At 32.5% G+C, this 14,682-nt stretch overlaps 2 protein-coding genes across 2 annotated transcripts in view; both read right to left on the minus strand.

The window, feature by feature from the left end:
• LOC139491514 (uncharacterized) overlaps positions 1-1,880 on the minus strand; it is a 42,272-nt gene extending 40,392 nt beyond the window's left edge. The window contains exon 1 of the mRNA XM_071279246.1: positions 1,572-1,880. Coding sequence (XP_071135347.1) covers positions 1,572-1,848 — 277 coding nt within the window. The 5' untranslated portion in view covers positions 1,849-1,880. The remainder of the gene's footprint in view (positions 1-1,571) is intronic.
• Positions 1,881-5,015: 3,135 nt separating this feature from the next.
• LOC139492842 (uncharacterized) lies at positions 5,016-14,682 on the minus strand. Its single transcript, XM_071280994.1, has 6 exons — positions 14,619-14,682; positions 13,409-13,789; positions 11,821-12,174; positions 9,503-10,300; positions 7,067-7,164; positions 5,016-5,431 (listed from the first exon to the last, which is right to left on the minus strand). Exons 1-6 carry the CDS (start codon positions 14,680-14,682, stop codon positions 5,375-5,377), a joined length of 1,752 nt encoding a protein of 583 aa, XP_071137095.1. The 3' UTR covers positions 5,016-5,374.

Here is a 14,682-nt window from a genome sequence, read left to right on the forward strand (position 1 = left end):
ACTTCTGAACCAATGTAAGGGTTTGTAGAAGTGACAGTTGGTGTTGATTTCATTTTTGTTGTGACATCGGTTCTTGAGCAATCAGGCAAACTAGTGGAAGGTACAGTAGGTGTAGCTAGGGCTGTACTGCCACAGGATAACGTTAATTCTGCACCAGCCGAAGTTCCTGCAGAGAACAAAAAAATGATTTCAAATTTACCTTAAGAAATTTACATTAATAAGCAGTAAATAATGTTCTACAAAAAAAAATGGTATTCCAGTTCAGACTGTGAATGAATTGCTCAAGTTTCTGAATTAAGTGAACAATCTTGATATCAAATCCTTACGAAATTCAAAATTGAGCCTATGAACAAATTACCTTGAAGTAAGAGAAAGTAATATCCATCTGCCAACCCTAAGTTATCATCGATTTGTATTTGTATGAAGTGAGATGTACTGACATACAGTAGGGTAGGAAGGTAATCATTGTTATCATTACAATCAAATATAATTACTGTACTGCCATCTGTTATTGTTATACTTTGGTCACAAGTTGTAATGGTACCTAATCGTAGGTCTATTGCTGTTATTTTTATACTAGTATCACATGGAGCTTCAACTGAACATGTGCAGGTAGAAGATCCTGTTAGAGGGGATGATGGATATCCAGGGTTCCACAGAAAAACTTTGCTGTCTTTTGTGCTTAAACTAGAACAAGGGTCTAGAACTTGATCTAAAAAACAAAACGCAATATTATCACAATAATGTTTGGAATGGGCAGGTACACTGCTGCGTTGAAGCCCCATTGGTGGCCTTGGACTGTTTTCTGCTGTTTGTTTTTTTTTTTGTTTCACTGACACATTCCCAATACCCGTTATAAATTTTATATGTACAATGGCAATAATAAATTTTGATTTGAATAGACAATATCAGATATTTGATTGCATTTTTTCTAGTCGAATTTTAATTTGTATTACGGTATGAATGGAGGCGATCTTAGTAGACGGCGATAAATCCGAAAAGAGGTTAAATGACACATATTTACAAGTTAATTCTGATCAACTTAAGTAACTATTATTTTTGTTTTCAATAGATTTGTAAGACTGTGAATTATTGTATAAAATTGCAATTGGTACTTTCTGGCTGGTTTAACTGTTTAAAATATGTGTAAACAATAATTTTTGTTATGTTTAATAATTAAAACCCATTTAGATCCATCATTTTTTACATACCGGAAATACAATAGTAATCCAACTTCATATAATTGGTCCTGGTAAGATAAACAGTCTGATTACAAGTTGTAACTACCCATGATACTTGTATTGCGCAAATTTCTTTCCCGTTACACACCTGATAATAGCTCCTATATGTGGCCCCTACGAAACGTATAGAACAGTCAATCGGGTTGTATTGACAACATGTTTCTGGTAAAGTAATTCGGTGTTAAGACCTGTATTGGACATGCTGTACTCAGTTCTTTTGCCAAGGCAGTGTATAATGATTACACCTCTTCATGCATATGGCACAGTTACATTCGTACAAGAAAATCAAAAGACATTTACATATGTAGATCAATCTTTTTTGTGACTTACTTGAAATACAATAATAATCCATCTTCATGTAATTGGTTCTGGCCAGATAAACAGTCTGATTGCAGGTTGCAGGTACCCATGATACTTGTCTGGTGCACCCAACGTTGCCGTTGTACTGTTGATAATAGGATCTGTATGTGGCCGCTACGTAACGTATAGAACAGTCTATCGGGTTATATTGACAGCATGTTACTGATACAGTATTCGGTGTTGTAACCTGTAAAGGACATGACGTACTCAGTTCTTTTGCCAAGGCAGTGAGACCAACGACGGCCATTTTCTCTCCTGTTGAACATGATGGTTGTAAGAAGTTTTCAAATAATATCCCATAACATGCAGAGTAGGATTTGAGTTCTAATGTAGAAATTCCTAAACATAAAAAAAATAAATGAATTGACTGCAATTATTGGAAAACAAATCTGAATCTTAATACTACCACCGGTTCGATACCTTCCTGTTAGTACCCGAACGTATCATCAGCCTAGTTGTCATAACTTTTATATTGGGATGAAAATAAGGATAGTTTGCTACAAAAATGATTTCTTGAACAAAGATTGGAAATTATTTTAAATCATGGAATTTATCCTCGTTATACAAAACTCTGTTTCCTTTCACTACTTTGGCCATAGTTTTTGTCCCTTTTTGGTTTACAGGCTCTTCTTTTCTTTTAATAAGTTTTTGGTTTTTACATGTTTTTACCTTGTGAATGTACAATTATTTGCGCAATGCGCATCTGGTGCAGAAAATGGAACCGTTGAATGACGTTAATGTAATTTAATGATAAAGGTTGAACACTTTTTTTTATTTACAACTTCCAATATAGACAGGGTCTTTCATTGTCTTTTAAAAGACTGGACCCTGTGTTATAGTATTTTAGTGCGTTTTGTCCTTCGCAATTGTTTTATCTATTTAATAGTTTTCTCTTACAAATTGTTGATATTTTAGTCATCCATGTACACTTTTTTATTCTTCGTTACCGTATACTTTGTACGTGGTATAGGTTTCCTCATTGTCGAATGTCGAACGGACCCATTTTTATGCTCACAGCCCTTTCAACGTACATGAATTTAAATGCCCAAAGAGGTACAATTCATCTAAAGAATAGTATGCAGACTATAACAAGAGTGCACTAGCTGAAATGTCTCGCCTTCTATACTAATCATTGATATTATGCTGATAGTCCTAAGTATAAAGCTAAGCTTTATTACAACTGCCACATAAACTTAATATTAACCAAGATAACTAAACAAAGACCAATGAACCTTGAAAAAAAGGTCCAGGTCAGATGAACCATGCCAGGCAGACAGGTACAGCTAACAATGCTTCTATACAACATATATAGTTGACACATTACTTATAGTTTAAGAAAAATAGACCAAAACACAAAAACTTAACACTGTGCAATGAACCGTGAAAATGAGGTCACGGTTAAATAAAACCTGCTCGACTGACATAAAGATCATAAAGTATTTCCATACACCAAATATAGTTGACCTATGGCATATAGCATTAGATAAAAAGACCAAAACTCAAAAACTTAACTTTGACCACTGAACCATGAAAATGAGATCAAGGTCACATGACATCTGCCCGCTAGACATGTACACTTAACAATCATTCCATACAAATATAGTAGACCTATTGCATATGGTATGAGAAAAACAGACCAAAACACAAAAATTTAACTATAACCACTGATTGTCACAACGCAAGTTACTGCTGAAAATGAGTCTTTGGCAATTGGCAGGTCAAAATCGTTATGTTTGCCAAAATTTTTAATTTGAGGCGTACAACTTTGTCAATATCAAAGAAAATATCGAGTTTTAGTAGACCTACTTCTGAAGCTTTCTTGAAACTCACTAGGAAATACGAGATTATTGTACTTGCTGATATAAGAGTCATTGGAATTCAAAAGTTGGCAAATGACTTTGAATGGTTTTTTTTCTTCAAATTATGTCAAAACCTATTTAGGGGCGTCCATTTGACATTCTGAAAGAGGACTTTAAACAAGAGGCTCTCAAGAGCCTGAATCGCTCACCATTTATTGTTTTGCTTAAAACTTTCCTCAATGATAATTTTTGCTTTTCACAATATACTAATGAGTGCTATTTAAATGTTCATTGTATCTTTCATATTTTCTTCAAAAGAAAATAAATGCATTTTACCCATATGTTCCATTTGAGCCATAGTGTCTATGTTTCTTCGCGTATAAGGAAATCAATTACAAAATTTAAACTATATTCATTTGAGGAGACTTTTCAAGTTAAAAAAACAAATACAACTTGTGTGAAATTGTCCTTAAAGGGCTATAATTCCTTAAGGGTCAATTGACATAATTGGTCATATAATTTCTTTTTGTCGATCTTACTTTCCTGAACATTTTTTATGTTTTCAGTTTATCTTTATCTTCACTAATATTCAAGATAATTACAAAAAACTGCAAAAGTTCCTTAAAATATCCAATTTAGTGGCAGCAACCCAGCAATAGGTTGTTCGGTTTTTCTGAAAATTTCAGTGCTGATACATTTCGACCTTTTCAACAGTATTACCCTTTGTCAGATTTACTCTAAATGCTTAAGTTTCTTAGATATAAGCCAAAAACTGCATTTAAGCCCTATGTTCTATTTTAGGCCATGGCGGCCATGTTTGTCGATGGATAAAAAATTCGGATACAATTCATAAACTACATTCCTAAAGGAACATTCATTTAAAGTTAAGAAGTTTTAGGCACAACAATTTCAGAGAAGATTTTTAAATGTTAGCAAACTTGATGAACAAATTGTGTAAAATTGTCTTTAAATGGCAATAACTCCTTAAGGGATCAATTGACAATTTTGGTTATTTAATTTTTTTGTAGACCTTATTTTGGTGAACATTATTGCTGTTTACAGTTTAAATATATCTATGATAATATTCAAGATAATAACAAAAAACTGCAAAATTTCCTTAAAACTACCAATTTAGCAGCAGCAACCCAACAATGGGCTGTTCGATTCGTCTGAAATTGGAGGGCTGATAGATTTAGACCAATTAAACAACGTAACCCTTGTCATAATTGCTCTAAAAGCTTTAGTTTTTGAGATATAAGCCAAAAGTTGCATTTGACCCCTATGTTCTATTTTTAGCCATGGCGGCCATTTTTGTCGATAGATCAAATCTTAGGATACGACAGACGACAGACAACGACGGACGCCAAGTAATGGCATAAGCTCACATGGGGTCAGGTGAGCTAAAAGGGCTATTTTAGAAATATGTATATCTAAAGAACTGATTATTTCTACGATTTACATATAATTTGCGCAGCTATATGCTATGTTAGCATATATGCATAAAACTATAGTATATTATTTTTTAAATAATTGAACAATATCTAAATTAGATATATATATTGTGCATTTCAAGATACGTTAATATATCGGGTGTTTAAGATTCGAGATAAATTACTGATTACTACGGTTTTCTCATAATGACCCTTTAAATCAATTAAACACAATTTTATCCGCATAAACATAGGTGTTGATGTCAGAAGAAAAAGAACTAGTTTGACAAAAAAAAATCTGGATTTGGAATTCAAGTTCCCTCATCTTCATTGTCTTTGAATATTCGTTTATCTTCTCTTCTACTTATGTTTTGCATCTGTATCAACAACTTGCATCTTGATGTTGTTCTTGAAATCCTTGAATCAAGATTTATTGTCTGAATTTTTAATATTTTTTACATGGTACTCTATGTATAAAAGTTTGTAGATGTTGGATTCTTTTACGCAAAGGCGGAATTTGAAGTGGTTAAGTCAATTTAAATATTTAAATTTTCGTCATTTGATATACTCTACAACTCTCTTCATTGGTTCTTGAAGAAAACTGAAAAATTAAAAATAAGACGTTAGTTTTCTGATTCGATCTTACTTATTGCAACACAGAAACAGAAGAAGAGATATTTTAAAATGTATTTAAATAAATAAACCCTCATGATCAAATTTTAAATGTTTAACTATAATATAGAAGCATAAATACAACTTGTATATGAATGTCAATTTAATCAAAAGAAAAGATGTGATAGCCAATTCGTAATCCGATTTTTATTCAATAAAAAATACCTTTTTTAATATTGTCTTCGCATGTTCAATTAATGATTTGATGAGGAATGTTTGCTACTTGAATAATTCATATTCATATTATGTAAAAAAAATATTATATAATAATAATAAGACAGTCAAACAAATGGTGAACAACTTGTGTTAAGCGTCTGGTAGCAAATGTCATACACATAACGGGCCGACAAAATGTTAATATGATACAGAGATGAACCATGCTTTGTTATTAACCAAAACGCTGAGCGTTAAATATGCTAGTTAACCATGTTAACAAGGTTAAATTTAGCAGGGAGACAAAAGAGGGACGAAAGATACCAGAGGGACAGTCAAATTCATAGATTGAAAATAAACTGGCAACGCCATGGCTAAAAAAAAAATATAAACAGACAAATAATAGTACAGAAGAAACAACAAGGAAAACTAAAGACTAAGCAACACGAACCCCACCCAAAACTGGGGATGATCTCAGGTGCTCCGAAGGGTAAGTGCTACCCTACCCGGACACATTATTTTGACTCAGAACGGACCAGTCTTTGCAAGAAGCATCAAATTAAAATGTTCAAGCATTTGGTTGGACCTGGTCGGGGATTGAACACACGACCTCATGAAATAACAGATGATGTTTATTTAGATTGTGTGGAGTTTTTTTTATAGATTTATTCATAACGGTTAACGTGGACCAATTATCTTTGAAAAGAACGTAAAAAGCTTACTTGGGATTCCTAAATAAATTTAACACTCTAAATTTGTTTGAACATTGTACCGTTTAAAACGCAAGCTTTGTCACCAATATTAATTTGCGACTTAGAAGGAATGGTTTTTTGAATTGAATTATCTTCGAAAAGCGTTTTTCAAATAAACTCGTCATAGATACCGGATTAAAATAATGTACGCCAGACGCGCTCATCGGTTACTGTCGAGTCAAAAAAGTAAAACAAATACCAAACAAAGTACGAAATAGAATAGCATAAAAAAGGTTTAATAAATGTTACAGTATTTTGGATATACGCGAATATACTTTGACCCTTGTCTTGTCTATTTTTCCTTAATGGTGTTCTAATTATTTGAAAATGTATAAAAATACGAAGATGTAGTTTATTGATTCGATGATATAATAATGACTAAAATAGTAGCAGATTCAACAATTCACTAATTTAATACAAAACCATCTGGTGTTACCAACCAACGTGGGCGTCAATATTGGAACAGGAACTGTTGACCTGTCTGTTACAACAACGTTAAGGCAGTGGTTTTGGTGCGACTTTTGTTTGTTCAGGTATGTTGTTATTTTCTGTGTCTTTTCATCGTTTTTTTTTCTTTTTTGGCCATGGTGTTGTATGTTTTTATTTTTCTAACGATTTTGTTTATTGTTCCTCCGTAGCTTTTCATTTTTGATACCTACCATACAACAATTTCCTTTTCTTTTATATCTGTAGAGCATGAACAACAGAACCAATATACATATAACAATAACTGTAACGGACAATCCAATGATTAGAGCTGAAAACAGAGAGATAGACATACACTGTAGCATAATAATCTATTGTAATAAAAATTCATAATATCTAATAAAATTTGTAGATTTAGCTAAAAAAATCCTTCTATTTGTATAAAGTAAAATTCGTTTATAATGGAAAGTTGTTTTAACGTTAAATAGGCTACAATTAAAAATTGCTTGCTAGTCCATCTCTGTGATTAATATTAGATAGGTTAATTTCCCAATCTTTTTTTTTTTTTTTTTTTTTTTTTTTTTTAATCTTCCAATCAATCTATCATGAAGGGGAGATAAATAATCGACTTTCATTTATAGTCTTTTTCAAAAATGATGAACGGTTCTTTATATTGGTATGTAATCATTTTAAACGTTTCAAATTTATGAAATTATATTCGTACATCAATGTTTTTGATACACCAATAACAAAAACTGAAATATATTGAATTGATACATTTTGTAATTATTCAAAATTATATCAGAAACCTATACTTAATTATAAAATAATGATAGTTATCAAAAGTACCAGGATTATAATTTAGTACGCCACACGCGCGTTTCGTCTACATAAGACTCATCAGTGACGCTCAAATCGAAATATTTATAAAGCCAAACAAGTACAAAGTTGAAGAGCATTGAGGATCCAAAATTCCAAAACGTTGTGCCAAATATGGCTAAGGTAATCTATGCCTGGAATAAGAAAATCCTTAGTTTTTCGAAAAATTAAAAGTTTTGTAAACAGGAAATTTATAAAAATGACCACATTATTGATATTCATGTCAACACGAACCTGTTAAAGGGAGACAATACTCGCATAACTTTTTTTCGAATCAGTACATAATACAAAGGAATGTCACTCTTGCATACAAATGGCACATCAATATAATTAATTAACTGTGCATTCGTGCTCCACCTTCAATGAAGATTCTAAATTAAAAAAATAACCAAAAGTTGTTAATCTATAGGATAGTGAAGACTAATGAAAGCTAACCCACTGTAAAAAATATTTCTTTGAATTTTTTTTTAAACTTCCTCAAAAAAATGCTCGAGCCACTTGACTTTCATAGCTCATAATTAATGTTTTTACTCAGAATTCTCTTTTATAAACGAGGATATTTACTGTTTAAACATATAGTTTAAATATTGGACAGGCTTGTTGTTTCTAAATTGCATGGGTTTTTTTATTACTATACTCTGATCCGTTCAACTAAAAATGAATCATTCCAGTCTTTTATCCAATGATTAACAATTGAAAATTAAACAATGGTATACAAGTATTAATTCGGATTGAAAACAGTAGCTTCTTTTCGGTGGTGTGAAAATAAAACTTTTAACCGATCCGAGAGGGGAATGATTTGACATCTATCGTATAAAGTCCGACCCAATATCATGATATAAACAGTTGCATCAAAGTACAAGTAAAATTTAATAAAGAACGATTTAAAAATGCTAGCGACAATTTTAAACTCCATTTCAACTTTTAAAAAAAGCCGAGTAACTGAGTGAAATTTGAACTTTTAAACACAACCTTATTTTTTGAAAAATGTCTATTCCTGCAGAAAAGGCAAAACACAGCCATTAATCTTTTACGCTGATTCTATAGGATTCAGGTTTTTCCAATTTAATTTAAGGATATCAATAGTAGCCTGTTTTTACAATACTTCATTTCGTCATCAGGAAGTTTTGTTCATACGCATAGTCTGGGAGAACATGACTTATCCATAAGTTGTAATTTCTTTGAACTATCTAAGTAAGTGCGGTTAGTTACTCTAAGATCGCTACCCTTTGTCTTATTATCTTTTTTGTTTGTTCTGTGCTTCGCAGCAATCTGGTAAGTGAAGCAATTTCAAATAGATTTTTACAGTTTTTTTTATGTTATATAATTACATCAATGCCTAAGGTTGGGGAGGGCCGGGTACATGTATTGGTTTCGTCACTTTACTAATGTGCCGGTAATTCAGTGGATTTTAATTATAGATGTCTGATATATTTGTTTAAGTAAACTGCTTTATTATAAATGAGGTTGCTGGTTTTCTATTTTGATTTTTTATCACGCTTGATATGCTTGATATGCGTTATGGAATTTGCTCGTTGCTGATGGCCATACGGTGACTAACAGTTGCTTAAATCCCAGTCAGATGCTTTTGAGGATACTCGTTCTTATTCCCAGTCAGACGTACCACATCGCGTTGATTTGATAATGAGGAACTAGTTAAAAACACAGAATCATGTCTTAAAAAAAGGAAATGATATCTGACGCAAAAGAATTAGTAATATAAATACAATATTAAGGGGAAAACTGAAAACACTGGTAATTAAAATGTGCCGTTCACCATGATAACTTACGGCTCCTAATTGGTGAAGATTTGTCAACTGACAATGTGACATTTGTGTATGTTGTTTGCTCAACTTCAGTTATATGTGCCTCTTGAGAACTATCACTGTGTGATGAAATTGGAGTAAAAGATCTTGTTACAGTTAAGTTTTGTACTGTTGATGTCCATCCAAGAGAAACAGAGACTGGCTGTGTTGAAGAATAAGTCACTGTTTCCGCAGTATTTTGAAGATTGTTTATTTCTGTTGAATTTGATATCCAGGCTGTTGATCTGTTTGTTGTGTTACCACTTGGTATTGTGAATTTGTTATTTGTTGTTGAATTTAATTCTGTAGTTGTTTTTTCAGTTGCCTTTACGTCATTGGTTGTTGTTACTTCACTTTTTCTAGTAATCGTTAGGTCTGTACTGGTAGCAACAGTTTCTGGTATATCGCTAGTCGTATATTCAACTTCAATGACGCTGGATGTTGAGTTGGTCGGAGCAACATCAATTGGAACTGTCATTGATTCTACATTGGTGCTAAGCCTAGATGGAATCGGAGTTTCTGAAGTAATGAAAGTTTCTGTAGAAGGTACTGTTATTGTTCCTTCTGTTTGAGTTGTCATTAATTCTATATTTGTACTTTGAAAATATGAGATCGGAGCTTCTGAACTAATATAAGATTCTGTAGAAGTGACAGTTCGTGATGGTTTGCTTTCTGTTGTGACATCGGTATTTGGGCATTCAGGCAGACTAGTGGAAGGTATAGAAGGTGTAGCTAGGGCTGTACTGCCACAAGATAATGTTAATTCTGCACCAGAGGAGGTTCCTGCAGAGAACAAAATAATAATATTAACAATAAAAAAAGAAGAACGTGGTGCGATTGGCAATGAAACAACAATTAACACGAGACCAATGACACAGAAATTTTACACTAAAGCTCACCTTACGGCTTTCAACAATAAGCAAAACCCATACCGCATAGCTATATAATGCCCCGACATGACAAATGTAAAGCAATTCAAACGAGAAAACTAACGGAGTACAACATAATGAAAGATAAATAAATATGTAACGCAGCAACAAAAGACAATTACTGAATTACAGGCTCCTGGGTTGGAACTGGCACATACATACAGAATGTCAACAATGTAGGCGTGACCTCAACGCTGCACCTAACCTGGGATATTGGTGTGTTGTAAATGTGCACTTGTGGTTCCCAAATAATGATTTAATATCAGTTTTATGTTTTGAGAGTGTTAAATGTGTTAATATTTATATATAGTTTCTGTGACTTTTTAATGCACAGAAAGCGTACGTTACATTTTTAGTTATTAACTATATTATCAGTGCCGAAATGGCGCAATTTCGTCATGCACGGTTCAAGCGCAGCCATTTGATAAATATTCTAAGTACGGATCCAAAATTACACAAGAAGCATAAGCTTAAGTTAATCTATGCTTTAACTTAATAGTTTTACCTATTTTCTTACAAAGAAAGAATCATTTTTAGTCGAGGACTACCATGTTTTTGTCAGCGTTTGACGTTTCATTTCTGTTCCGGATTAGAATATTTACTTCCGGTAATTTAAAATAAATACTAGTGCAAAGGTCAAATTCCTCAGTCTTTGCTGTTTACATTTTGGCATATTGCAAAGATCCCGGGTGGTTCCTTTAGAGGTAAGAAGCAGCGCATTAGCTGTATGCCTCGCATGGTCTAAATTATTTAGTTTACATATATCGTTTGGCAATTCCTTGTCCCAGTTCCAAAAAACACATGCGAAATATTATTATTGAGATCAGCTCCGCCTATTTATGCAAATTTACATACTATTTATAAGACAAGTATCTTGAGAAAACGTACGGAATTACATGTTATATATATTTTACAATAGTTTATTCTGTACATTGTTGAATTGTGCCGTAATAAATATACTATTTTACTACGAAATATTCATTCACGCTACCAAGAGAGAATAGACAACATATTTAACGTCCGTATTTATTTACCCTGTGTATTTACTAGTTTTATGAGATATTCGTATTTGCTGGCTTTATAACTATATCAAAACATAGCGAGAAGCAGAAATTACAACATGGTGTAACAGTACAACATAGAGAAGATCTATAAAAATCAGTTGAAAAAGGCTTAAATAATCAAATGGGTTAACTTACCTCCTGAAAATGACATATTGATGAAATTATAAGATTGGTAGGAAATAATGCATATACTAGTAACACAAATAAATAGGTGGTTTTTTTTTATTAAAGGTCTGCCTGGATTGCAGAGTAAAGTAGTAAGGTATTAATTCCTTTTAAATTACAAAATTAATATCTAGAAACAAATTACCCTCAAGTAACAGGAAATAATATCCGTCTGCCAACCCTAAGTTATCAACGATTTGTATTTGTATAAAGTGGGCGGTACTAACATACAATGTAGTAAGTAGAAAATCATTATTATCACTACAATCAAGCACCATCACTGTACTTTCATCTGTTACCATTATACTTTGGTCACAAGCTGTACTGGTACCTAATCTCAGATCTATTGCTGTTAATCTTAGAGTAGAGTTACACGAGGCCTCAATTGAGCATGTGCAGGCGGATGATCCGGCTAGAGAAGACGATGGGTATCCTGGGTTCCAGAGAAAAACTTGGGTGTCTGTTGTGTTAAAACTAGAACAAGGGTCTAGAACTTGATCTGAAAACCAGAAGGCAAAATTATCTCAATATTGTTTGAAATTAGTAGGTAAGAATTCACAAGCCCTCCTCCGTTCTGGATGTTCTTGTGTTCAAGCCCCATTGGTGGCAATTTACTGTAACAGTTTTCTGCTCTTTGTTCGGGGGGCTGTTGTCTCTTTGACATATTCCCCATTCCCAATTTCCGTTCTCAATTTTGCATATACAATGCTAATAATACATTTTGATTCGAAAAGACAAATATAAGTAATTGGGTAGCAGCTTTTTAGTTCAATTTTAATTTGTATATTGGTGTGAATGGTGGCGATCGTAGACGTAAAAAGAATTAAAATTACTCAAAATAATGTTTAAAAGTAAAATACTAATCAACTTTGGTTGCTATTATTTATTTTCAAAACAGGGTTAATACTGGGAATAATGGTATAATATTTCAATGTGTAGTGTTTAAAATAGATGGAATGAAATTGTAATTATTATGAGTATTCATCTTGGTCTAACTTGTTTTGTGTGACCTTATAAGATGTTTAAATAATTGGATTGTGCCTCTTTCTTTTTTTTTTATAGTTGGCTACAAAATAATTTAGAAATCACTGTATAAATTGTATATATTGATGATAAAACTTTCTAATTAACTTGCATAATGATTCTACAATGATCATAATCTACGATGCGCACTACCAACTTATACATTACTAGTATTCTAGAAGTTTCTATTCTAAAATTTTCCAATTAGTTTCCGTAGTAACTTTATATACAGCCATCAACATTAGACGAAATTAGTAATATATAAATATTCTCAAAAGATCTCTGGAGTAGTTGGATTGCAACTTTTTGTTTATATTAACAATATCATACTAGTGTGAACTTATTGGACATATTATTTTGTTTTGGAGTCCGCAACAGTTAAGAGAATAGGTAATGGAAATGGGGAATGTCTCAAGAATTCCGATTAAATAAAAGACGTTAAAGTTGGACATTCTGCTATTTTAACAGTTAATTTGACTTTTCTATCTGTATGATATTTCTTGTAAAAATTGTATAATAGATCTTGTTCAATTGATTATAGGTTGTTTTTTTTGGTCTTGTGTTGGCTATGATTAAAAGGTGATTTATGGCGGAAATAATGTTAACAACCATTTGGTTTTTTTTTTAAAGATTACACTTGGTTTTTTTACTTTGCATTTTTAACGGCAAGTTAAAGTAAAACCATTTAGATCCATATATTTTTCACATACCGGAAATACAGTAGTAATCCATCTTCATGTAATTGGTTCTTTGTATATACACACTTTGATTACATGATAGTGCATCTACCCAAGATACTTGTATGGTGCACTCTATTTTCCCGTTACACTGTTGATAATAGTTTCTGTAAATGGATTTATCATAACGTATAGAGCAGTCGTCTGGGTTATTTTCGCAGCATGTGTCTGGTGTTGAGGCAACATTTGTTATAGTGATCTCTACAGGACAAGATATACTCAGTTCTTTGGCGTAGGCAGTAACACCAACAACAGCCAGTTTCTCTCCTGATGCACAGGTCGGTTGGAGGAAATTGTTCAGCCCTGTGTTGCCGTAACAGGCAGAATAGGATTTGATTTCTAACGTCGAAATTCCTAAACATAAAAAGCGTCATTTAAAGAATATTTCTTTTAGAAATACCAGTCTGTGTACAGACAAGGTCATTCAACGAAACTGGTTGAAGAGAATATAACTTATTCTGGTTTTGCCTGTTCTAAGACGGTGTCCTGTATTAAAGCATATCTAGTGCTTGTCGTCCTTCCTTATTGTTTTTCTATATTATACGTTTTTACAATAAAAACTAAAATAACTAAAATACGGAACTCCAAGAAAAATTCAAAACGGTAGGTCCCGTATCAAACAATGAAATCAAAAGCTCAAAGACATCAAACGAATGTAAAACAACTGTCATATTCTAGACTTGGTACATGCATTTCCTTATGTAGAAAATTGTGGATAAAACCTGATTCTATAGCTAGCTGAACCTCTCACTTGTATGACAGTCACACAAAATTTTTTTATTGAACAAACCAGATTTTCGGTATACTTAGTAAATTGTATAGGTTTGTTCGTTTTTGAAGGTTGCACGGTCACTTTTTGTTGTTCACAAATTTTTTCGTTTGTTTTTAGGTGTATACATCTAAAATGTATAATTTGAAAGAATATTTATTAAATGTACAAGGATTATAATTTAATACGCCAGACGTGCGTTTCGCCTACATAAGACTCATCAGTGACGCTCAGATAAAAAAAATTATTATAAAATCTTTAATGTCTGGGGATCATTGAAAATGAAGACTATCTGGATATTGAATGTCCGTGAATTCTTTCCAAATTCCTACTTAAATCAAAATATTCTAGAAAAAATAAATAAATGAGTGTATGGTGGATGAGAAACGTTCTGTAGCTTAAATTCTAGCATACCTGTCAACAAAGGAAAAAGACATCCACAAATTACCACACAAAGTTTAGAATTTCTGTCAACCAT

The sequence above is a fragment of the Mytilus edulis genome, chromosome 10, assembly GCF_963676685.1.
Source record: "Mytilus edulis chromosome 10, xbMytEdul2.2, whole genome shotgun sequence".
NCBI classification, from domain to species: Eukaryota; Metazoa; Mollusca; class Bivalvia; order Mytilida; family Mytilidae; genus Mytilus; species Mytilus edulis.

What these genes read in the sequence shown, in the direction of transcription:
- LOC139492842 (XM_071280994.1), bottom strand. Translation starts at nt 14,682, where the DNA reads ATGGTTGACAGAAATTCTAAACTTTGTGTGGTAATTTGTGGATGTCTT. An exon ending in TTATTTCCTGTTACTTGAGG is followed by an intron (nt 10,301 to 11,820) that starts GTAATTTGTTTC and finishes TGTTCTCTGCAG; the next exon opens with GAACCTCCTCTGGTGCAGAA. An exon ending in ATCTTCACCAATTAGGAGCC is followed by an intron (nt 7,165 to 9,502) that starts GTAAGTTATCAT and finishes CTCTGTTTTCAG; the next exon opens with CTCTAATCATTGGATTGTCC.